This window comes from Rhincodon typus, chromosome 35, assembly GCF_021869965.1.
Source record: "Rhincodon typus isolate 14 chromosome 35, sRhiTyp1.1, whole genome shotgun sequence".
Taxonomy (NCBI): domain Eukaryota; kingdom Metazoa; phylum Chordata; class Chondrichthyes; order Orectolobiformes; family Rhincodontidae; genus Rhincodon; species Rhincodon typus.
The window spans coordinates 3055165-3080286 of record NC_063366.1 but is presented as its reverse complement, the minus strand read 5'-3'; the positions used below and the strand labels follow the sequence as shown (position 1 = coordinate 3080286).

General features: G+C 42.0%; 1 protein-coding gene across 1 annotated transcript; it reads left to right on the top strand.

Annotated features, from left to right (window-relative positions):
- The first annotated feature begins 8551 nt into the window (after positions 1-8551).
- On the top strand, positions 8552-24619 carry LOC109916019 (zinc finger protein 850-like). The gene is made up of 2 exons (XM_048616857.1): positions 8552-9670; positions 21773-24619. The coding sequence occupies exons 1-2, from the start codon at positions 8667-8669 to the stop codon at positions 22710-22712; spliced, it is 1944 nt and encodes a 647-aa protein (XP_048472814.1). The 5' UTR covers positions 8552-8666; the 3' UTR covers positions 22713-24619.
- Positions 24620-25122: the final 503 nt, after the last annotated feature.

Below are 25122 nucleotides of genomic sequence, written 5' to 3'. Positions count from 1 at the left end.
CAAGCAGCATCAGAAAAAATGTGATAAAATGTGAAAAATCAGAAAAAATTTTCTGAAGAAGGGTCTAGGCCCGAAACGTCAGCTTTCTTGCTTCTCTGATGCTGCTTGACCTGCTGTGTTCATCCAGCTCTACACCTTGTTATCTCAGATTCTCCAGCTTCTGCAGTTCCTACTATCTCTCCCCAGAACATTACCTAGGTCTCTGGATTAAGTGTCTTGTGATAATACCACTAGGCCAATGTCTCCTGAAAAAGCTGTCTGACATTCTGTGTTTGTACAAGGTGGTATAGAAATGCAAGTCCTTCCCTTTTAAGGAGACATACTTCTTGTGAATTGGAATTTTTAAACCCATGATGGAGAAAGTATTCTAGCCACAGTAACATTGACCAATATATTGTGATCAGGATTCTTAGTGGAGTATCCTGAATGTTTTAGTGAACAGGAACTCACCATGTCGACAAATCAAATAGTTTTGGTTAGTTTGGTTGAGTTGAATTTCTTGCCAGTTGTAAATCTATACAGAAGTTTCATAAAGCAGCAAAGAACTCAATATTGAGCTTATGCCAAACTTTGAATCAAACAAAATAACAAAGGACACTGTTATTACATCGATGGGATGAGGAAACTCAGGGCTGTAGAGACTCACCTCCACACATTCTTTGCTTGGTTCTGATTGGTTTACTTGCCAGGGTACAGATTGGGAATGAGATGGGGAGGTCACAAAGGGGCAATGAAGACAAACAGCTTGCAAAAGTGTGGGAAAGGGAGAGGGAGAATGCTAAAGGGTGGGGAAGGGAGATGGTGGCTTGTAAAATGTTGTAGAAGGAAGAGGGAGGCTGTGAAAGTATCAGAAAGGGAGAGATAGGCTGTAAAAGGATAGGAGAGGGAAATGAATGCTGGAAACAGATGAGACAGGGCGAGGGAGACTTGTAAAAGGGTGTGATACGGAGATCAAGGCTGAAAGTGTGGGGGAGAGCAGAGAAAGGGAAAACAGGTGCTGCAAGGCCAGGAAGGGAAAGGGAGGCAATGGGGAGCTGCAAGGGCATAGAAGAGAAAGGGGGACCACAAAGATACCATCCAACACTGTGATGGCCTTACATTCCAAACATTGCAATGGTTCCAGTAGGTAGTTCACCACCATACTTTCCAGGGCAATTAGGGATGAATAATAAATACTCGCCAAGCCAGTAACACCCACATCCCTTAAAGTGTTGTGTACTTTATATTATTGACTGTATGTTGAAAATCCAGAGAGCTGGATCTCCTGCAGGTATCATGATTTTGTTCAAGCTATATCTAAATCAGATATAATTGTCCCAACACCCTTGAGCATAAAAGGGGCAAAAACATTTAATGTCCTGAGGCATCTAGGACAGCCAGAGAAGTCAGGTTTCAAAATCTATGAAGAAATTGTCCGAATCCTATGAAACCATTTTTCACTAAAAACATCGATAATTACTGAAAGGTTCAGATTAACAAACGCAATCAGCATCATGGTGAAGCTATCGCCCAGCTCATAGCAATTTTGAAGAAGTTAGCAAAATTTTGTAAATTCAGAGACAACTTAAATGATGTGATCAGAGACAGACTGGTGTTTGCTATTAAGATGTGAAGCATTCCAGAAGAGATTACTTTTATAAAGGAACCTAGACTTAAAGATAGCAATGGAAATAGTCATCTCAATGAATGTAGCAGTCGAGGAAGTTCAACAGCTAAGCTCGAGAATGAGAGTCCACACAATGGTGGCTGAGAGATGAGCACCAGCGCAGACTCAAAACTGCCATCAATGTGGAAAAACAGTGACGCAGCAACAAATTGCTGTAGTAAGAAGCTTTATACAGAAACTGGGGCAAAAAAGACACATTGAATTAGTGTGTTTGAGGACGAGATATGAACAACATACAGTAAAAGTACAGAAACTGAAGAGTAGGAAGAAAGTCCATACAGCACAAAAAGGGCATGGAAAAAAGCCTAGACTGTCAGACCAAAGAGGAGCTGTTACTAACATGCTGGGTGTTGCTGGCAACATTAGTTGATACTGACGCTTTCCCTTACTGAATGGCAAAATCAAAACAGTAACATCACAGGAAAGTGGTTTATTGATTGGTTCACACTTTTTAAAAACGTGTATATCTTATGGACTAATGGTTTAACTGAGAATAGGAATAAGTGAAAGTCAAGGCCAAATACTGTAATAAAGGAATATAAATAAGCAAAGTGTGTTAAAGGAAGTACAGTCAGCATAAGGGAAGTTAACAATATTGTTACATAAGCATAATAATTTTGTTGAGGAAAGAGAGCTACTTGGAAGCTCAAAAGATTTCATGGCAACAGAGCTCACAGACATGATATGCTCCTCCTGTATTATGTGGCAAAATATGGAAGCCTCCCTGGTAACCCCATGTGGAGGAAGTATGTCCAGTTGTGGCTACTGGCAAACCACATTTTGGAGCTGGAGCTGTGGGTGAATTCATTGTGGAACATTTGCGATGCTGAGTAAGTGGTGGATAGCACATTCAGTGATGTGGTCACAATGGAAGTGTTGATTGAACAGGCAGAAAGGACGTGGGTGACCACGACGCAGAGTAGAGGAAGGCAGGCAGTGCAGAATCTCCCATGGCCATCCCCCTTTCTAACAGATTGTACTGTTTTGAATCTTGTTGAGGTCGATAACTATACAGGGGAGAAACAGTGGCAGCCAATTTCATGGCACCATGTCTGCTGCACAAGAGAGCAGAATAAAGAATGGCAAGGCTAAAGTAGGAGACTAAGTTGTAAAGGAAACAGACAGACATTTCTCTGGCCTCAAAATAGGTTCCTGGATGATAAGTTGCCTCCCTGATACTAGGATCAGTGATATAACTGAACAGTTGAAGGGAATTCTGAAGGGGGACGGCAAAGAGATAAAGATTTGGTACATATTGGTACCAACCACAAAGGTAGAAAAAGGGATGGGATCCTGAAAGCAGAATTTAGGGAGCAGTTCAGGACTCAGTGCCACTTGCAAGTGAGTATAGGAATAGGAGATTAGTCCAAATGAGTATGCAGCCGGAGAAATGGTGCATGAAGAAGAGGTTTAGAATTCTGGGACATTGTAACTATTGTTGGGGCAGTGAAACCCGTACAAGGCGGACGGGTTGCATCTGAACCAGAATGGGACCAGCATCCTTGCAGGAAGGTTTGTTAGTGCTGTTGGGGAAGGTTTAAACTAAATTGGTGGGGAGGTGGGATCCAGAGAGAACGTTCAGCAGGGGAATATAAATGGCCAAAATTAGAAATGACAGTAAGTGAGTCAGTAAGGCAGAGACATTGTAGGCCAGTTAAGGCACAAGGAAGCTTGGCAAGGTTACATGGTATTAATTTTAATGCTAGAAATCTGACAAAAAAGGCAGATGAGTTGCAGGAACAAATTAAAACAAGAGGCTGTGATGTCATTGCTGTCATTGCTGTCACTGAGACATTGTTAAGAGAGGTTCAGGATTGGCAGCTGAATATTCTACAATACAGGCTCTTCAGGTGAGACAGGGAAGGAGGTTTAAAAAAAGGTGTTAGAATTTTGATAAGGGAATCAATTGCAGCAGCAAGAAGGGATGACATCTTAGAAGGCTCCTCAAATGAATTGATATCAATAGAACTTAAAAACCAAAAAGGAGCAATCACAATGCTGGGACAATACTATAGGCACCCTAACAGCCTGGGAGAATGAGAAGAACTGATGTGCAAGCAAATTTCAGGGAAATGGCGGAACAGGATAGTGATGTAAGGGGATTTCAACTTCCCCAGTGTTAACTAGGATAGTTATTGTGTGAAAGGATTGAAGGGAATGGAATTCTTAAAATGTATTCAGGACAGCTTTTAAAGCCAGCACGTAGAAGGTCCAACAAGAGAGGGGACAGTTCTGGACTTAATTTTAGGAAATGAAACTGGGCAAATGGTTGAAGTATCAGTGGGGGAGCATTTTGCAGACAGTGATCATAACTCAATTAATTGACAATTGTTATGGAAAAGGACAAGGATGATTTTGAAATCAAAATTCTCAATAGGGGAAGGCAGATTTTAATAAGATCAGAAATCTTTTGGCTGGAGGTGTTTCTTTTCCTTTATTGATTAGGGGTGTTGCTGGCTAGGCAGCATTTGTTGCCCATCACTAATTGCCCAGAGGGGAGTTAAGAGTCAACCACATTGCTGTGGGGCTGGAGTCACATGTAGGCCAGACCAGGTAAAGATGGCAGTTTCTTTCCCTAAAGGGCATTAGTAAACCAGATGGGTTTTTCCCCAACAATCAACTCATGGTCATCATTAGATTCTTAATTCCAGACATTTACTGAATTCAAATACCACCATCTGCTGTGGTGGAATTTGAACCTAGGACATTATCTGGGTTAACTGGATTAACAGTCCAGTGATAATACCACTAGGCCATCGCCTCCCCTAACTGGGGCTGGGAGAAGCTGCAACAGTGGGGTGCATTCAAAAAGGAAATATGGAATGTACAAGGCCAAGAGTTTCCAATAAAGAAAGAAGGTGGGACCATCAAATCCTGTGAACCCTGGATATCAAAGAATAGATACCACTGAACTAAGAGATAAAGGGAGCCTTATGGCAGATATCGGGGGCTCAAAACACATGTTTAGAGGTGTATAAAATGTGCAAGAGGGAACTTTAAAATAAAGGCAAATTCTAGAGTGTTTTACAGTACATTAAAGATAAAAGAATAATGAGGGAAAGAATAGGGCCCATTAACCACCACAGTGGTAATTTGTGCATAGAGCCAGAGGATGTAGGTAGGGTTCCAAATGAATAATTTGAGTCAGTGTTCACTAGCAATAGGGACAATATGGGTATAGAAATCAGGGAGAAGTTCTGTTGTACATTTAAAGAAATTAGCATAGACAGAGAGGAAGTTCTGAGTGGTCTGGCAGGCTTAACAGTAGATAAATGTCCATGGTCTGATGTAATGTATCACAGATTGTTGAGTGAGGCAAGGGAGTAAATAGGAGGAAAGAGGCCTCCAGACCCAGTGTATCTAGTGGTGAGAAGGTGCACGGTAGTTCAGTCTCAGTGAAACTTACCTTTGATTTTCAGACAGTAAATGGTTGTTCTGGAGTATGGCTGTATTTGAGCAAGTGGGATTTAGGATGTTTAGGTTTTTGATGTGGGAATTTTCTATTATTACCTAGCCTGTGGGTTGTAACTTCCTCCTGGAGTCTACACACTTTTCCTCAACAATTTCAGTTCTCCTGACACCAGGGACTTTTAACATTCTTTCACAGCGAAACCTTGAATGTGAGGTTTATGATAAAGTTTTTGTGACACCTTCGAGCCTCCTGATACACCAAATAATTCACACTGGAGAGAAACTCTTCCAATGTGAGGATTGTGAAATGGATTTTATTCAATTCTCTAATCTCCAAGATAAAAGAGAATTTACACAGGAGAGAAATGCTTTGAAATTGAGGTTTGTGACCAAGCCTTCACAGTTATCGGCCTTTGCGGATCACTGATTTATTCACATGAGGGAGAAACAATTCCCATGTGAGGTGTGTGACAAATCCACCTTGAAGTCATCACACCTCCTGAGATATGGGAGAATTCACATAAAGGAATACCCCTCAGATGTGATGTTTCTGAAAAGACTTTCACCCAAACCAGGTGTTGTTCACAGTTAGAACGAGAGTTTTGAAGGAGCTCTGGTTCACAGTGTAAGATGTGACAGCAGCCAGGAGAGCACTGGAATAGTTGAATCAAGAGGCTTCAAGGATGATAAATGGTTTTCCTATTGTGCTTTGGATGCTGTATATTCTGATCTGCTGACGAACACATCCCACACTGACGTTGTGAGTTTGAAAGCCTCTTAGGATGAAGAATACTATTCCTACACTAGAAATCTCTGTCAAACATTTACCAGGGGAACTGAGACAGCAGCTGCAATAAGTGAGGTTTTATTCAGATGGGACACTGACAAGTTTAAATCTCCACCTGATCTGCTGCTCAAAGTCACCTCCATTTCACGGGTCAGTTTCCCAAGCTTCAGGAAACTCATGTTGCTGCAGAAATATTTGGATTGGCTGTGAGAGACGTCAATCAGAGAGCCCACCCACTCTGCCCATTCTCTCCTCTTCCTCTTCCAGAGCTGGTTCACTTCCTATAGGGACTGAAAACCAAGTGAGGAGATGGTGAGTGAAGGAGCAGCTTTTATACAAATTGTATCCCATAATATCCACACCAATCTACAGGCAGTCTGACTATCCTGTGGGCAGTCAGGGGTGGAAATGTTCCTTATGCTGTGTGAGAAGATCCAGCTGAGAGAGCTGTTTACTCGGTGCTTTGTGCTGAACTGTTTGTCTGGAGCTGTGTGTTGTATATTGAGTGTGTTTATTGGAAGCATTTCCCTCTGATTTCCAGCCTGAGTTTAGTTGATGAATCATTCCTGAATTTGAGAAGGTGAGGTGCGATTTTTGGGAGGTGCAGATTCTTCTTGAAGATTCTTACAGATTTTGTTGAGCTCTGTATATGTTAGCAGCTGGCGGTTCATTCAGTTGGCTAGATGGTTGGTTTGCAATGTAGAATGATACCAACACGGTGTATTCAGTTCCCACACTGGCTGAGGTTACCATGAAGGACCCTTCTCTTTAACATCTCCTCTCATCCGAGGCGTGGTAACCCCTTGGCTAAACCATCACCAGTTGTCTCTCTTTCTGTCTGTGATGAGAATGTAGCCAATGGTACAGTAGGGCTGTGGCTACTTTTCGCTTTATTATCCAGTGAATGATAAGGTCTTGTGTGTTTTGGGATTCTGGACATTTCCTGTCTTTTCAAATCCCTACATGCCCATCCATCAACCTATCTCTGTAACCTCCTCAGAAAAGAATGTGACAACTTGCATTTAAATTAAAAAAAACCTTCAATTACTCTCATCTTACATGTCAATCCCTTTGTTGCCACCATGAACACTCTGCTTATGTTTTTCCCTGGGCAGCATCATCTGGTTAGCATCTTGCTCAGCAAACCCAACCTGTTTCCATGGTAACCAGACCATTTGGTCTGTTGCCAGACAGTTATGCAGCTTTTTTCCTTTTTTGGTCATGGGCTGTGGGTGTCACAGGCTAGACCAGCATCAAATGTCGATCCCAAATTGCCCAGAAGTAGAGAATTGTCAACCCAGTTTTTTGGGAGCCTGGATTCACATATCAGTTAGACTGGGTCAGAGGCAGATATCCTTTCATGAAGGACACCAATCGACAATTATAGCATGGTCATGTGGGATTCAAAATCATTCTGGGCTTCTGACTTAGCGACTTAACTCTGAGAAACTGTTTTATGGGATATTCTGTTTACCTCTAAATGATAAATACAAATTAAAACATAACTATCTCACAAATCATATTGATGACACACCCCTGAATTGAACCTTCTTGACAGTGGGGAGAATTGTACAGTAGTATATTTACTAGGTTCAAACCTGGACTGTTCCTAGGACTGTTCTTGACCTGTCAGTCTACTGGTTTGATGACAATCCTGGAAAGAGAGCTGTGCCAGGCTTTGAGATTGTGGTGGAATACAATCCCGCTGCCGTTGCTAATGGCGCAACTCACCTCATGGACACCCAATTTTTGGAGCTGTCCTTAGTCTACATCCCTTGTGATGATGAACATGGTGAAGGACTCATTCATTAATGGGGGGGGGAGGGGTGGTTGATGGTGGTGGTGGTGGGGAATGGTAGTTTTCCTTGAATATGTTTGGTCCAAAGCCCTGACAATCCATGAAGTCAATATTGAGGACTTCCCCACTTCCCAGTGGGATGCGACATTCCCATGAATGATGATGCTGGAGTCTGAGATTTGTTAATTGATATGATTCACTGTTTCTTAAAGTTTGCTCAGCCATTTCAGAGGGCAATTTAAAGTCAACGATGTGTGGATTCATGTGTCGACGCAACTGGGAAGTTGTAGAACTTCCTTTCATGGAAGGGCAACATTTACATTTTTAGGAATACCTCAATTTCTCTGTCTTGGTCACCATCCAGTGTCCTTCCTTGAAACAGAGGATGTATGACAGTCAAGTGAGGAAAACGAAAGGACTTGTATCTGATTCTCCCACACAGGAAATAGCATTTTGGCACACTGTAGTCTCTAACTGAGGAATCAGCCCCTTCAGCAAAGGAGGAGAGACAGTTGGAGGAAATCATGTTTCCTTTTCCTGTTTTACAGAAAGATTGCATCGTACTACACTAGAGAATACAGAGAGGATTGACACTACAGATAGATCCTGACCATCACCCAGGAACAACTGCACAACTGTGGGAAGACATCCTGTCGCTTTACATCATTGCTCAACACAGAGAAGGTTGGGCAGCGAAACCATCATCTGGAAATCAGTCGGGTCAGGGGAACTTTGACGTATCATCAGATTTGAAACTGGTCAGTGGTGTGGAGCCTTCCATCAGAAACAACCTTTCTGAAGGTTCAGCTGTGGGTGATCGGTCAGGGTAGGGCTGGGAAGAAGTATGAGCGGCTCCAAGTATGGTGAGAGCTTCAGTCATTCATCAACCCTCATGATCCACTGACTCATTCCTACAGTTGATGTGTGAGGTATGTGAACAGGGCTCCAAAGGCCTGTAAGGTCCCAAACATGTAGGATTTATCGGCTGACACAAAGACAGCTACATGGAAGTGAAACCCTTCAAGTGTGAGGTGTGCAGCAAGGTATTTGCGATATCAACAACTCTCCTGAGACACCAGATGATTCACACGGGGGAGAAACCCTTCAAATGTGAGGTTTGTGAGAAGGCTTTCACTCACTCCTCCCATCTCGTGAGGCACCAGAGAATTCACACAGGGCAGAAGCCATTCACATGTGACGTGTGTGAAAAGTCATTCTCAATCTTATCCAACCTCCGGGTACACCAACGCATTCACACCGGGGAGAAACCATTCGCATGTGAAGTGTGTAACAAATCATTCTCATACTTATCAAGCCTTATAAGACACAAACGCATTCACACAGGGGAGAAACCATTCCCGTGTCAAGAGTGTGACAAATCATTCTCATACTTATCGCACCTCCGGAGACACCAATGCATTCACACGGGAGACAAATCATTCACCTGCGAGATGTGTAACAAATCGTTCTCACAGTCAGATGGCCTTCTCAAACACCAACGCATTCACACAGGGGAGAAACCATTCACATGTGAGGTGTGTGACAAATCATTCTTGCAGCCAGCACATCTCCGTGGACACCAACGTATTCACACAGGGCAAAAACCATTTATGTGCGAGGTGTGTGAAAAATCATTTTCATATGCATCAACCCTGCGCCAACACCAACGTATTCACACAGGGGAGAAACCATTTACATGCAAGGTGTGTGACAAATCATTCTTGACATCATCAAACCTCCGCATTCACCAACGCTTTCATACAAGGGAGAAACCATTCAGGTGTGAGGTGTGCAACAAATCATTCTCGTGGTCATCAAACCTCCTGGTCCATCAGAGGATTCACACAGGCGAAAAACCATTCAAATGTGAGCTGTGCAATAAATCATTCTTGTCATCATCAGATCTTCATATGCACCAACGTATTCATACAGGAGAGAAACCATTTAATTGTGAGGTGTGTGACAAATCATTCTCAAGATCATCAAGCCTCCTGCTCCATCAGAAAATCCACTAACAGGGTGACCTTACCTGTTAAGATTGCAAAAAATCTTGATACATCCTCAAATCTCCTGGGACCTCACTGGATCCACAGGGGAACTGAGGAATAATTTATTTAACCCAGAAGGTGTAACAGTGAAATTAACTCAAAGGAACAACCTCACCACATTTAAAACTGGATTGTAAGAGGTTGTTTAGCAAGGCCACATTCAAGTTAAAAGAAGCCACTATTTAGAAACCTCGAAGAAGATTACAAGTCCCTTTCTACTGGACAGCTTTCTGAAATTAAGCAGATTCATTCCATGGGACTTTGAGAACCTGACTGGACACAATCAGTGACTTTTCAATCGATCAGTCAAGAGACAGTGAATGAAGCCTCAGACTACACAATAAGTGTGTATCGATGAAGTTGAACGATTCAACTTGATCCCTGAACTCCTCTGAACTCCCCTATAGAACCCTATATAACAATAACGTAACAAGCTGTATGAAGCCACCGCATCTGTATGTGCTTCAAAGTCTTTAGAAATGCTCATCCCAAAGAACTTTCTGATAAACGTGAAACCTACCTGATCTAATAACCAGGAACTTCCCCATTGAAACCAGCTTCCTATGCCAATGGCCTGGTCATGAACCACGATGTGAGATTATTACAATGTGTGAGATGACACAGGTTTGGTGAGGTGTTTGTGGGGACCATGGTCATGGGAGGAAAGTGTGATTTTTTTTGTTAGTTTTATGAAACATACGTTTAGCAGTAAGAGTGGTTATAGGAGCAGACAGTAGCAGTAACAGAGAGCAGTAAGAACAGAAACAGACAACAGTAAAAGCAGACAGCAGTGACAGCACCGCACAGTGTAGAAGTTCTCAATAGCTATTTAATAAGGGAATTGGATGAACTGAAACAGGACAATGAAGCTAAAGGAACAGCAGAAATTGAAACAGCAACTTATCAGAAGTAACAACTCAAGGTTTAAAAACGAAATTGAGCTCAGATGTTCTAGGAACATGTTTGTGAGTTTAATCCTCATTTAACTCAGGAGCAATGGACTCATGTTTGTAATTTGATGAATGTCAAAATAAACTATGAAAAAGAGGAGTTGTTAACAGTGTCCATTCTCTCCCTACAGACGGGTTCAGGCTGAACCTTAGAATTTGGAGTATAAAATGGAGGTGTGGGTTTATCCACCTACAGCATGGAATAACATTTCCACGTTTATACTGTCCCATCAAACACTGACAGAGAAGATACAGCACAGGATAGAGTCACACTCTGTTGAAACTGTCTGCGGAGTGTTGGATTAACCTGGGTGACTTACACCTAGCTCAGGATCAATCTCTGCCTCAGTCACTCAGAGCTCTTGTATTATTGACCTTAATGTCATTGGTTGGGAGCCGAAGCCAGGCAAAAAAGGGATGGGGCAGCAGGATGGGTTGAGGGGGGTCGCTGCTGTGGGGGGAGGTGGTGTGTGGGGGAGGCCAGACAAGGTATATAAATTCTGGCTAAGTTTCATTTTATCATCAGTAGTCATTATCACTTTTCATTGGAGCTTGCTATGTACCAAGTTTCCTGCATTACAGAAAATGATCCTTTTTTGGCTTTGAAATGCTTTTTGATGTCCTGCATTTGTAAAAGAAGTGCAAATCTTTCCCTCTGAAGAAGACATACTGCATCCTGTGAACTGAAATTATAACCCCATTGATGGAGAAAGCATCCGAGCCACAGTAACACTGACACATATATATTGTGTGCAGGATCCTTATGGGAGGATCCTGAGCAGGAACACTATGCTGACAAATCATGGTTAGTTTGGTTGAGTTGAATTTCTTGCCAGTTGTAAATCTGTGCAGATGTTTCATAAAACAGCAGACGACACAATATTCAGCTGATGCCAAACTTTGATTTAAACAAAATAACAAGCATTTGGAGAATGATCCAAGATCCTTCTAAGGGCATGAAACAAATCTTGGAAGAGTGTAAGGTGAATATATCACACTGTTATTACATCAAGGTATGATGGGCTGAGGGAACTCAGGTCTATGCAGACTCACCCCCAAACATTCCCTACTTCATCCTGATTGGCTCACTTGCCAGGGCACAGACTGGGGATGAAACAAGGAAGTCACCAGGGGGCAATGAAGGCAAATAGCTCGCAAAAGGGTGGGACAGTGAGGTTTGCCACACCATGGGAAAGGGAGGCTTCAAAATGTTGGGACAGGTAAAGTGAGGCTTGTAAAACAGTGTGGAAGAGAGAGACTGCAGAAGAATGGAGAAGCGAAAGGGAGGCTGCAAAAGTGTGAGGAGGGAGAAGGAGGCTGCTGAAGGGTGGGCATGGGAGTGGAGGCTGAAAAAGGGTGGGGAGGGAAAGGGAGAGCTGTAAAGTTGGGAAAGGGAGACAGAGTCTGCAAATGGATGGGGAAAGGTGAGTGAGGTTGCAAATGAGTGGGGAAAAGGAAAGGGAGGCTGCAAGTGTGGGGAAGTGAAGATAAAGGGAGGAGTGGGTGCAGCAAAGGCAGGGAAAAAGGGACTGCAAAAGTGCTATCCAATACTATGGATGTCCCTACACTCTAAGCATAGCAACTGTGGAGGTGGTTCACCACCACGTTCTCCAGGGCAATTTGGGTGAATAATAAATGCTGGCCTTGCCAGCAATACCCACATGCTATTGAAGGGATACCTTCTCTAGCAGTGAGCTGTATGCAGAGGTGGACAGTATTGCTATCCTGTCACATATATAAAATTATCTGTCAGCAATCCAATTTACATGGGAATGTTGATGGGCTCTCTAAATTGCCTTTTCCAAATGAGTCAACTACAACAGTACTTATGTAGACTTTTTCAACTTTGATCAATTGGACAACACTCCAGTAATGTAGGACAAGTTAAGAAGTGCACTTTAGATGATCCACTGCTATCAGAGTGGTGGAGATGGTACTTCTTGGCAAGATCTCAGGAACTATCCCAGAACTGAAGCTAGAACTATCTGTACACGCAGGATGTCTACTATGGCGAATGCCAGTCATTATTCCACCAAAGCTAAGGAAATGTGTTAAATCAACTCACAAAGGTCACCATGGCATTATCAGATGAAGGAGATAGCCAGAACCTATTTTTGATGGTCAGGATTCAACTCTGAAATTTAGAGAAGGTGAAAAAATGTGCAGTTGCATTGAGTTCACAACCTACCTCCATTAGCACCATTACAGTCATGGAAATGGCCAGAAAGACCATGGCAAAGAATCCATAATGACTATCCTGGACCTTCTGAAGGGCAAATATCTTTCATTGTGGTTAGGGAGGGATGCAAAAAGTGGTAACTGTTGGCTGCTTAGCCTAAAATCTATTGTTGGAAAAGAATTGGAATCAATTATATTAAGGAAGTAATAGCAGAACATTTGGAAAATCATAGTCCAATCAAGCAGAGTCAACATAGCTTCAAGAAGGGAAATCATGTCTGATTGCTTTATTGAGGTTTCCAAGGAAGTCTCAACCAGAGTGGATAGAGGGGAACCAGTAGATATGTTGTATTTGGACTTCCAGAAGGTGTTCAACAAGGTACCTCACAAAAGGTTAAGTCATAAGGTAAGAACCCATTGAGTTGGAGGTAGTATATTGGCATGGAGAGATTATTGGCTAATGGACCAGGAACAGTGAGTGAGGATAAGGGGTTTGTTTTCAGGTAGGCAACCTGTGACCAGTGGAGATCCACAGGAATCGGTGTTGGGTCCAGAACAGTTTACAATATATATTAATGACCTGGAGGTAGAAAGACATTGATAGGTTAAGTAAATGCGCAAAAGGTTGCCAAACAGGTTATAATGTGGGAACTTGTGAAGTTGTTAATTTTGTAAGGGAGAACAAAAAAAAAATGATTTAAATAGAGAAAAAACACAGAAAACTGCAACACAGAGAGACTTGGAGTACTTGTGCACAAAACGCAGAAAGCTAGCACACAGATACAGGCAATAATCAGGAAGTCTAAAGGAATACTGGCCCTTATTTCAAGGGATTTGGAGTATAAGAATAGGAAAGTCTTACTGCAACTGGACAAGGTTTTGATGAGACCACTTTTGGAGTACTGTGAGCACTTTTGGTCCCTTCATTGGAGGCAGTTCAGAGAAGTTCATGAGGATGATCCCCGGTGTGGAGGGAATGCCTTAAGATCAAAGGCTAAACAGATGGGACTCTACTTACTAGGGTTTAGAAGAATGAGAAGTGATCTCATTAAAACATGTAGGACAGAAAAACCGAAAGAACTACAGATGCTGGAAATTAAAAACGAAAACAGAAATTGCAGACCTTAGCAAGTCTGGCAGCATCTACGGAGAGAAATCAGAGTTAATGTTTCGGGTCCAGTGAGTCTTCATCAGAACTGAACAGGATTCTTAAGGGGCTTGACAGCGTAAATGCTGAGAGGATGTTTCCTCTCATGAATCTATAGCCAGAGGGCAAAGTCTCAGAATGAAGGGCACAAATTCAAGACTGAGATGAGGAATTTCTTCTCTGAAAGGGTTGGTGAGTCTTTGGAACTCCTTGCTACAGAGAGCTGAGAGGGCAGAATCATTGTGTATATTTAAGGCTGAGATAGACAAATTCTCAATCAGTTGGGGAATAAAGGGCTATGGGGAAAACATAGGAAAGTGGATATAAGGAATGTTGGATCAACCAAGATCCTATTAAATGGTGGAAAAGACTCGACAGGCTGAATGGCCTCCTCCTGTTTCTATTTCTTATGTTTGTATAGTCTTACACACATACAAAGTGGCCTAAAGTTCCCATCATGAAGCTGACATCTTCAGAGAAAGCCATTGAAAGATTTGGGGAGGTCTTCCTGTGAGTTTTGGTTATCTGGAACAACTTTTAAGTGATCACGATCCACAGTTTGGAACACAAGAGTGAGGACTATCTAAAGTAGAAATTAATTGAACATATCTAATCAGTTCCTTATCATCCAGCCACAAATGATTTGGCAGGAAGATTTAAATCAGACAATTCTTAAGGGTAACTCGAGAACAAGGATCACTATTCGAAGGACTAAGCCAATTTTTGTTAACATGCTCAACAACAACAATTTTTCCAGCATTGTTCATGGTAAGATGTCAGTTGTGCATGGCATTTGATGTGATGAAACCACCTATAACAAAAAACAGTGTTGACGGGAAAAAGCAGAATCAAGTTTTCCAATGAGAGAACAAGACCAAAAGCCGCATTTTCTAGAAACATCAACAAGTGTTAGTGAGAAATTACACGATTAGCAATGAAGTGGGTACCGGCCATCACAACAGCACAGACAGGACCGGTTTCCTACACCATACGGACAAGAGAAGGTGTAGTAAGGAGAAAAGGCATGTAGATCAACTCTGGGCAACCAGTACGAATGTGCCAGGGACAACATTAGTTAAAGATCGAAAAATAACTATCTCAACTAGAGACCTCTACCTGAGGATAGAACAGTAACTGAAGCAATTGAGGGAGACAATATTTTAGTAGAGGATATGAAAAAATCATGCATCCATTCAAACATTCAGTTATCTCAGAAAAAAGACAAGAGATGATGTTCCCAGTACGCCAAAAAGATTAGAGGTTAAATCAATGAGAATAATAAACAGAGATGTGGCAACAGCCATGCAGGAATTGACATCATCTATAATGCTTTACGTTCTTACTGTTGTATATATGGTTGTAAAAATTGTGGATGTTTTCATTGCAGAAACCTCTGATGTAAAGGGAGAGAAATATTGTGAATTTGTGTAAAAATGGTGGACTGTTATTTTAAGAGTCCAATCACATGACTTAATGATGACATCATTGGCAATTTTGAAAGGACAAATACCGTTTCTGTAAGCTTGCTGCCCATTGAGTGAACACATCCATGATAAAACTTCTAATATTTAATGCTTCAGCCTCTTGGTCCTTGGCATGTAACAGAAAGGAACACTCTGCTAACTGGAATTAGGAAAACTTGAAATCACTGAGGTAATGAATTAGATTGCAAATGAGAGTGGAATCTCTGGCTTAAAGCTGTATTTGTTCAGAAGCTACATTGCAAAATTATAGTGGATTCTATTGCAATGAATACTGTGTCAATTGCTTAATTTAGTTTTGAGTTGGAGATCTGAGATGCAGTATGATAGGTAATAACTGCATTGTGCATGCATATGTGATGGAAACATATTAGTTGCAACCTCAATGGTCAAAAGATGTTTAGCGTGTTTTTATTTATATGTAGAAGTACATATTAATTATCTTGAAAAACTGTTACTAATCTGTTGTACTAATTTAAATCCTGTTACATTGATCAAGGTTTTCCTTGTTTGTGGTAGTTTTAAGTATCGAGAGTATAAGAATTATTGAGGATTTTGACAATACCTTTCTTTCGGCTGCTACGTGAATCTGAATACCTGATACGTAAATACAAATTCAGAAGATATCATTGCTATGTGACTGCATCACCTCATAAAATTTGTCAGAGAGAATGAAAAAGTAGCCCCTGAAAAATTGAAGCGTTCCAAGGAAGAGTCTTGTTGGATTCAAAACGTTAATTGTTTCTCTCTCTACAGATAAGACAAAATTTGCTAAGTTTCTCCTGCACTTTGTGTTTTTATTTCAGATCTCCAGCAACCATAGCATTTCGCTTTGATTATATCAAGAATGATTTGTTGCACATCTTGCATATGAATGGTTTTTCCCTTGCATAGGTGTGTCTGCATAGGTATGATGAATGTGAGGTTGATTTCACTCACAATTTGACAATAAATGGTTTCTCCCCTTTATGAAAGTGCTGGTGGTTGGGGAGAGGTGATGACATTGAGAATGATTTGTCACACACCTCACACCTGAATGATTTCTCCCTCATGTGGATGCACTGGTAGTTGTAGATGCTTGATGTGATTGAGAATGATCTGTCATAAATCTCACATTAATGGTTTCTTCTCTGGAGCATCCTCTGAGGCAGCAGGAGGTTCTGTGAACTCGAGAATGTTTAGTCATACATATCACAAGTGAATGGTTTCTCCCGTGTGAGTGTATTGATATCTGCAAAGCTTCATTAAGTGGAATAATGGTTTATCACACAACTCACAGATGAACAGTTTCTCCCCGAGTGAATGTGTCAGTGTGTGTGGAGATTCTCAGATTGCGAGAATGATTTGTTACACACTTCACATGTGCACAGTTTCTCCCTTGTGTAAGTGCGCTGGTGTGTGTGAGGATCTGATGACTATGAGAATGATTTGCTACAACCTTTGCACATGAATGGTTTCTTCCCAGTGTGACTGAGCTAATGATTAACCAGGCTGTGCAAAGCTCTTGCTACATTACTCTCATTTGAACAGCATCTCTCCAGAGTGGATGTGTCAGTGATTCACAAATGCTGATGACTGTCTGAAAACTCAGTCACACATCTCACACTTGAATGATTTCTCTTCCAGGGAGTTATCTCTGTGTTATAGGCAGTCATCAGATGCACTTTGTGAATTAGGACATTTTCTGAGCTCGTGGAAACCTCCTCTCATACCTCACAGCCTCTCGTCTGTAGGAATGAGTCAGTAGTTCATGAGGCTCTCATCACACTTGGAGCCACTCACTCTTCTTCCCAGTCTCACCCTGACCGATCACCCACTGCCGAACCTCCAGAAAGGTTGGTTCTGATGGAAGGCTCCACACCACTGACCAGTTTCAGATTTGATGAAACGTCAAAGCTCCCCTGACCCGACCGATTTCCAGATGATGGTTTCACTGCCCAACCTTCTCTGTGTTGAGTAATGCTGCAAAGGGTCTGGATGTCTTCCCTCTGGGTGAAAATAATTATTCCTCAATTCCTGTCTAATTGTTCCATCAATGACTTTAAATCTCTGCTCCCTGGTTATTGATCTCTCTGCTCGGGGAAATAATATTCAATCCCATCAGCTGCCCCTGCTTCCCTTCCATTGCCCCTTGGCCCTAAACTCTCATCCTTCTCTAGTTTCATTCCTATCAGCCCTCCTGCACTCTCTGAGTCATCTTGTCCATTAGACTCACATCATGTTCCTTCGACCCTATTCTCACTAAACTGCTGAATACCCAGCTTCGCTTCCTGATTCCCATGTTAGCCAAGATTGTTCAGTGTTTTCTCTCTTCAGATCTTGCCCCTAACTCCTTTAAATCAGCTGTCAAAAATTTAATGACTCCTCTCAGAAAAACAAAATTTGACCTCCTCAGTTCTTGCTGAATGCTGTTTTGTGAGTTCCCTGCCCTATCAACAGTCATTGAACATGTTGTCTCCCAAATCCTGGAACGGAACATGGAATCGTGTGAGATTGAGAGCAGAGTAAAGGATGAAGAAATGGATGTAGTGTCAGGCAAGGGGTGAAAGTCTAATGGAGAGGTGAGGATGAGGATTCACTCTGCAAGTCACTCCCAATTACTCTGGGTCAAGGACAGGTTATTCCCTGAGCAAGGATTCATTCCCTGAACCTGCTGTCCTGTGCCCCTCATTCCTGTGTCCACTCCCTCCAGTCTCTCTCTCTCTCTCTCGCTCCTGTGCATTTGTTGATCCCACCACTGAATATCATTGCTGCCTTGGATGCTGTGGTTTTAATCTTCTGATCTGCTGTCAAACACATCTGAGGCTACAATCTCAAATGCTAATGCTATCAGTTTAAAAGCCTCTGAGGATAATGAATGCTACTCCAACACTAGAAATCTCTATCAAATGTTTACCAGAAGAACTGAGACAGCAGCTCAAATCAGTGAGGTTTTGTTCAGGTGGGATAATAATCATTTTAACAACATAAAAACTAGAAGCAGGAGTAGGCAATTCAGCCTCTTGTGCCTGCTGCGCCATTTGACACGATCATGAATGATATCATCTTGGCCTCAACTCCACTTTCCCGCCCACTCTCCATAACCCATTACTAATTAAAAATCTGACTATCTCCTCCTTAAATTTGTTCAATGTCCCAGCATCCACTGCTGTTTGGGGTAGTGAATTCCGCATATTCATGCGTCTTTACAAGAAGTAATTTATCTTCATCTCAGTTTTAAATCTGCCACCCCTTATCCTAAAATTACGACCTCTCATTCCAGATTGCTCCACATGAGGATATATCTTTTCTATGTCCATTTTGTCAGTCTTCTTTAGCATCTTCTACACCTCAATTAGATCTCTTATTCTTCTGAACTCCAGAGAGTATAGGCCAAAACTGCTCAATCTCTCTTCATAAGACAAACCTCCTCATCTCTGGAATCAATCTACTGAATCCCCTCTGAACTGCCTCCAGTACAACTACATCCCACCTCAAGGGGACTAACATTGTTTACAATACTCCAGGTGCAGTCTCACTAATGCCTTGCAGAGTTACTTCCCTACTTTTATACTCTCTTCCTTTAGCAATAAATGCCAAAATTCCAGTTGACTTCCTTATTACTTGCTCTACCTGCATATTGCTTTTCTGCAATTCATCCATGGAGACCCCAGCTGCCTCTGCACCAAAGCACTCTGAAGTTTCTCTCCATTTAGATTATGATACCGTTCTATTTCCGACCAAAATGAATGACATCACACTTATCCATCTGATATAATGTTTGTCAGATTTTTGCCCATTCACCTAACCTGTCCGTATCCACTTGTAAATTTCTTAATTCTTCATTGTAATTTATGTTCCAATCTGTTTTAGCATCATCCCAGCCTGATCTGCTGCTCTGAGTCGTCTCCATTTCACAGGTCAGTTTTATGTACTTTGGAAAACTTGTCGCGCCAAGAATATTTGGATTGGTTGTGACAGATATCAATCAGAGAGCCCACCCACTCTGCCCATTCTTTCCTCTTCCTCTTCGAGAGTTGCTTCACTTCCTATAGGGACTGAAAACCAAGTGAGGAGATGGTGAGTGAATGAGTAGATTTTATACAAATTGTATCTCAAAATATTCACACCGATCTTCAGGCAGTCTGACTATCATACAGCCAGTCAGAGGTGGAAATGCCTTTTATGCTGTTTGACAACATCCAGCCTCAGTGATTGACTTATTGACTCGGTGCTTAGTGCCTAACTATTTGACTGGAGCTGTGTGTTGGATGCTCATTGAAAACATTTCTCTTCTGATTTCAAGGCTGAATTTTGTTGGTGGCTCATTCCTGAATATGAGAAGGTGAGGTGTAATTATCTGGGAGGTGCAGAGTCACATGGTTCTTACTGATTTCGTGTTGTTGAGATCTGTGTGTGTGTATTATCCTGTGGACTGGTAATTAGTGAATTATTTGTTGATGACGATGAGAGGAGTACAGCGGATAGGCTCTCTGATTGACGTCTATCACAGCAAATGCAAATATTTTGGAGTGACATTTAAGTTTCCTGAAGCTTGTGAAACTGACCAGGTGGGAATTTAACCTTTCATTGTCCCCTTAATAAATTGTAAATGCTGATTAAGTCACCTATTTGTTTTCTAAAATCCAAGGAATATAATTCGCCTGTTTAATCTCGCCTCATAATTTTAACCCTTGCAGTCCAGGGATGTTTCTAGTAAATCTGCACTTCATCCCTTCCAAGGCCATTATCTCTCTCCTACGTTGTGGTGCCCAGAACTGCTCCCAGTATTTTAGGTGTGTTCAAACCAGAGTTTTGTATCAGTGAAACATGATTTTTACCCCCTTGTACACTTTTTCTTAAGATCTAAAGGCCAGCATTGCATCAGCCTTTAGATTATTTCTATCCCTGTTCATGTTGTTTTCATGATGTATAAGGGTCTCAAACTCTTTCAACATCCTCTGTGTGATGGAATATCCTCCATTTGCCTGGATGGGCACAGCTCCAATAACAAAGTGGAACACCATTCAAAATTAAGCAGTTCACTTGACTGGCATCCCATTCTCCACCTTGAATGTTCAGTCCTTTCACCACTGTCACAATCTGGCAGCAGTGTGCGCCATCATCAAGATGCACTGCAGTAACTCACCAAAAAGCCTTTGAAAGTACTTTCCAAACCTCTAATACCTTAGAAGGTCAAGGAACAGCAAAGAAAGGTTGGTATGTGGAGTTGAGGCCAAAATCAGATCCTCCCTACCTCCCCACCTACACTCACCTTTACTGGCTCCATCCCTGCCTCTTTGACCTGTCTGTTTCCTCTCCACCTATCTTCTCCTCTATCCATCTTCTATCTGCCTCCCCCTCTCTCCCTATTTATTTCAGATCCCCCTTCCCCTCCCCCATTTCTGATGAAGGGTCTAGGCCTGAAACGTCAGCCTTCCTGCTCCTATGATGCTGCTTGCCCTGTTGTGTTCATCCAGCTCTACACCTTGTTATCTCAACCAACATCTTATTGATTGGCTTACTCCTCCTCCTTATTTGTAAATCCACAGGAACACCACCACCTGCCAATTCCCCTCCAACTGCACAGCATTCAATTTTGGAACTATATCACCATTGCTGCACTGTCACCAGGTCAAAATCCTGTGAAACTCCCTTCCTAACAGTGCTGTGGATATCCCTTCACTCCCATGGACAGCAGTGGTTCATTAGCATGGTTTAGCATCTCATTCTGCAGGGCACTTAAGGATGGGGAACAAATACTGATCTCATCAGTGACACTCTCATTCTGCGTAGAAATGAATAAAAAGTGATCATCTTCAGTAAAGGAGGCAAGGGAGTTGGAGGAAATCATGTTTCTCTTTTGCTGTTTTACAGGAAGGATTGCACTGTACTACACCAGAGAATACAGAGAGAATAGACATCGCAGGCAGATCCTGACCATCATCCAAGGAACAACTGCACAATTGTGGGAAGACACTAAGTTGCTTCACAGCAATGCTCAACACAGAGAAGGTTGTTCAGTGAAACTATCTTCTGGAAATTGTTTAGATCTGGGGAGCTTTGGCATATCATCAGATCTGAAACTGGTCAGTGGTGTGGAACCCTCCATCACAACCAGCCTTTCTGAAGGTTCAGCTTTGGGTGATTGGTCTGGGTGAGGCTGGGCAGAAGTGTGAGTGGGCTCCAAGTGTGGTGAGAGCCTCAATCATTCGTCGAGTCTCATCAACCACTACTCATCCTGACAAGTAAGAGGCTGTTGAAGTGTGAGGTCAAGTGTTATCCAGACTTCACACAGAATTCAAAGCTCATGAATCTCCAACGCTCTCACACTGAGGAGAAATCCTTCAAGTGCAAGGTTTGTGACAAAGCATTCTGCAACTCATCGAAACTCTTGCGTCATCAGAGGATTCACACAGGAGAGAAACCATTCACATGTGAGGTGTGTGATAAGTCATTCTCAGTGTCCTCACACCTCCGTGTGCATCAACGCATCCACACTGGGGAGAAACCTTTTAGATGCAAGGTGTGTGACAGATTATTCTCACGGTCAGAGAATCTCCGAACACATGAACGTGTCCACACAGGGGAGAAACCATTCACATGTGATGTGTGTGACAAATCATTCTCACAATCAGGACAGCTCCGCACACACCAACGGATCCACACAGGAGAGAAGCCATTCACATGCAAAGAGTGTGACAAATCATTTTCAGATTCATCGTCGCTCCGTAGACATGAGCGCATTCACACAGGGGAGAAACCATTCACTTGTGAAGTGTGCAGTAAATCCTTCTCATCATCATCGACCCTCCACACACACCAAAGTATTCACACTGGTGAGAAACCGTTCATGTGTGTCAAATGTTTCAAATCATTCTCAGATTTGTCATACCTCCGCAGACACAAGCGCATTCACACAGGAGAGAAACCATTCACTTGTGAGGTATGCAATGAATCATTTTCAGCATCATCGACCTCCCGCACACATCACCATATTCAAACAGGAGAGAAACCATTCACTTGTGAGGTATGTGACAAATCGTTTTCTCAGTCAGGGATTCTTCAGGTACACCAACGCCTCCACACAGGGGAGAAACCATTTATGTGCGGGGTGTGTGATAAATCATTCTCGCAGTCAGAAAGCCTTCGCAGACACCAATGTATCCACACAGGTGAGAATCCATATACATGCGAGGTGTGCACGAAATCATTCTCGAGGTCCTGGAACCTCCTGCTCCATCAGAGGATCCACACAGGGGAGTAACCCATTCAACCTGAGGTTTGTGATGAAGCTTTTGTGATATCTTTGACCATGGGGGACCCCACATGATTTTCACAGGAACAAATATTTGTGATGTTTGTTCAATAGACTTGACAATACTTTCACCCAGTCAGTCTATCTCCTGGTCCATCAACACATCCATGCAGTGAGGATAAGCAGTTGTGTTTGTATCCAGTGCATTAACACAAACTGAACAACGCTATACATAGATTGAGGGCCTGGATATTGTCTTTGCTTGTAACTTTTCAACCAGTACCTGTTTGGGAGAGAGAATGTGATGGTGAAGTCTGATCACAAGCCAATTCAAGTACCTTTCCCAAACCATTTCTGTCTGTTCCAAATGTTTGTAAAGGATGTTAGTTAATTTGGAGATATATCACTTTGAAGAGAAGTACAAGCAAGGGAAGCAGACGTACATCAGTGATATGCTGTCAGGAGCTGCACTCTCTTTGAAGAAAGTTGATGCTGATACACAGTGTGAAATATTCCAGATTCAACAAGAAGCAACAGCACAACATGCTCTGGAAATCATCAACCCAGCAGAAGTGTTGGAAAAGATCTTCTAGTCTCCATATCATCAGAAATGGGTTATAAACCCAAATTGTGCACTGGAACCTTCAAACATTCTAACGTACTGACCCCATGGGAATTGCTTGGGATGTTTCAAATTCCAACAGGCAATATCCTCTCAGGGATCCTCTTTAAAAAATTTCAAAGGAATTTGTGTCAGAGAGTTTTAACAGTTCCAATGTACTTACCTGAACAGTTGTCTGAAATTATCAGCTGCAACCCTAAAAACTACTTCCCAACTTGCTGACTGTACCCCTGACTGATCCTATCACTCTGACTCTTCCCCAGCCAACCCCGCTACACTATTCCTGCTCTGATATCCCCACCATTCTCTGTGTGGATTCCTGCACTGATTGTCTTCACGCTCTCTTCAAATGTGACAGGCAATTGTGATAAAAAGATGTCCTGAAACCATCAGCCAAGCATTCGAGAGGGCTGTTCATGACTCATGACACTCCATGGATGAAGCTGGGAGTAGACCTCTGCACTCTTACTGGAACGTTATGGTAGATGACAATGAAGGGTAAAATAAAGTAAATTTTTTTTAAAAAGCAATAGCATTAAAAGGGATAGCAAGGATATAAAGGGTTAACTCAGAATAGCTACAGTATGGAAAATTCCTGATAGACTGCATACACACATAATTACAGATGTCCAAGGACACAAAATAAAGAATGACCTCTCCCCCGTTTGAGAAACTGCTGAGACCTGTCTACAACTGAGAAATGAGTTTACCGGTAGTGAAGAGAATGGAGATGATGAGGCTGTGACCCTGAGGTCAGGGACGTCAGGATCAGGCCCATGGAACTCCCATAGTTAATGTGTGGCCTGCACATAGTTTCGAGAGAGAACTCAAAAACCAGTTAACAAACCTTCAGTGGAACTCCAGGACATATGATTTGGGTAACTCTCAGGTCAAATTCCTTAAGTTAGAGGCCAGGCTTGCACCAATCAGGACATTACATGCCAGTTAGCAATCGCTAATTTGAAATTTAGGCATTTAACCTGCAATGTAATACTATGAGGAAAATATTTTAATTTTCTTCTGTTTTCACAAAGCATTTTCTTATCTTTGAATAACTTTAACCTGCTTAAATGTAGTAAACCTATTATTTTGTTTAAAGCCGTTTGAACTCTAAAAAGCCAGGTTTAAATATTAGAGTAACAGTTAGAACATGCACTGATGCTAGTAGTTGGTAAGTTGTCTGCACGGAATAGGGCATGTAACTGTATTTTATGTATAAAAGCCACAACTATTTGCAACTCAGAGCCTTTGAGCTGTTTCTCCATGCATGTGATTAAACCACTTATATCTTGCACTCCGACTGCTTAGAATTGACTCTGTTATTTAACACTGTCCACTTGGCCTTTCAATTGGTCATGAACAAAATCTAAAGGACTTAGAAGATTGAGAGGGAATAAGGACAAGTTGCTGTGTGAGTATACTGTACCTTCAAAATTAGTCTCAGTTCCAAGAAGTGTCAGGCACCCATTCAAGAATGAAAGTCTGGACATGAGTATAAGGGGGTGAGAAATATACGTTGAGGTGAAACAGCTGTATTGTTATGATTGTTGTTGTAGCAATACAGTTGGTATCAGTCGCAAGTAACAAGTTCAGTCTTGGGAGAGACCAAGATAAGAACCACACCACTAACTAAAAATAACCCTGACAAGCCTGTGCAGATGGCCGAGAATAGAGAACTTTAGTGGGGACCAGAAGGGTCACTCGACACTGAACTGATTAAAGCAAGAAACTGATAGAAAAATGATTAAGAAAGGCTGGAATCCATTTGAAACTCCTGTGTAACAGCATATGTAGTGG

Coding starts and splice junctions, on each gene's coding strand:
- LOC109916019 (XM_048616857.1), top strand. CDS start 8,667: ATGGAAGTGAAACCCTTCAAGTGTGAGGTGTGCAGCAAGGTATTTGCG. Junction 9,671..21,772: donor CTCCTGCTCCATCAGAAAAT/CCACTAACAGGG, acceptor TCTCCAACGCTC/TCACACTGAGGAGAAATCCT.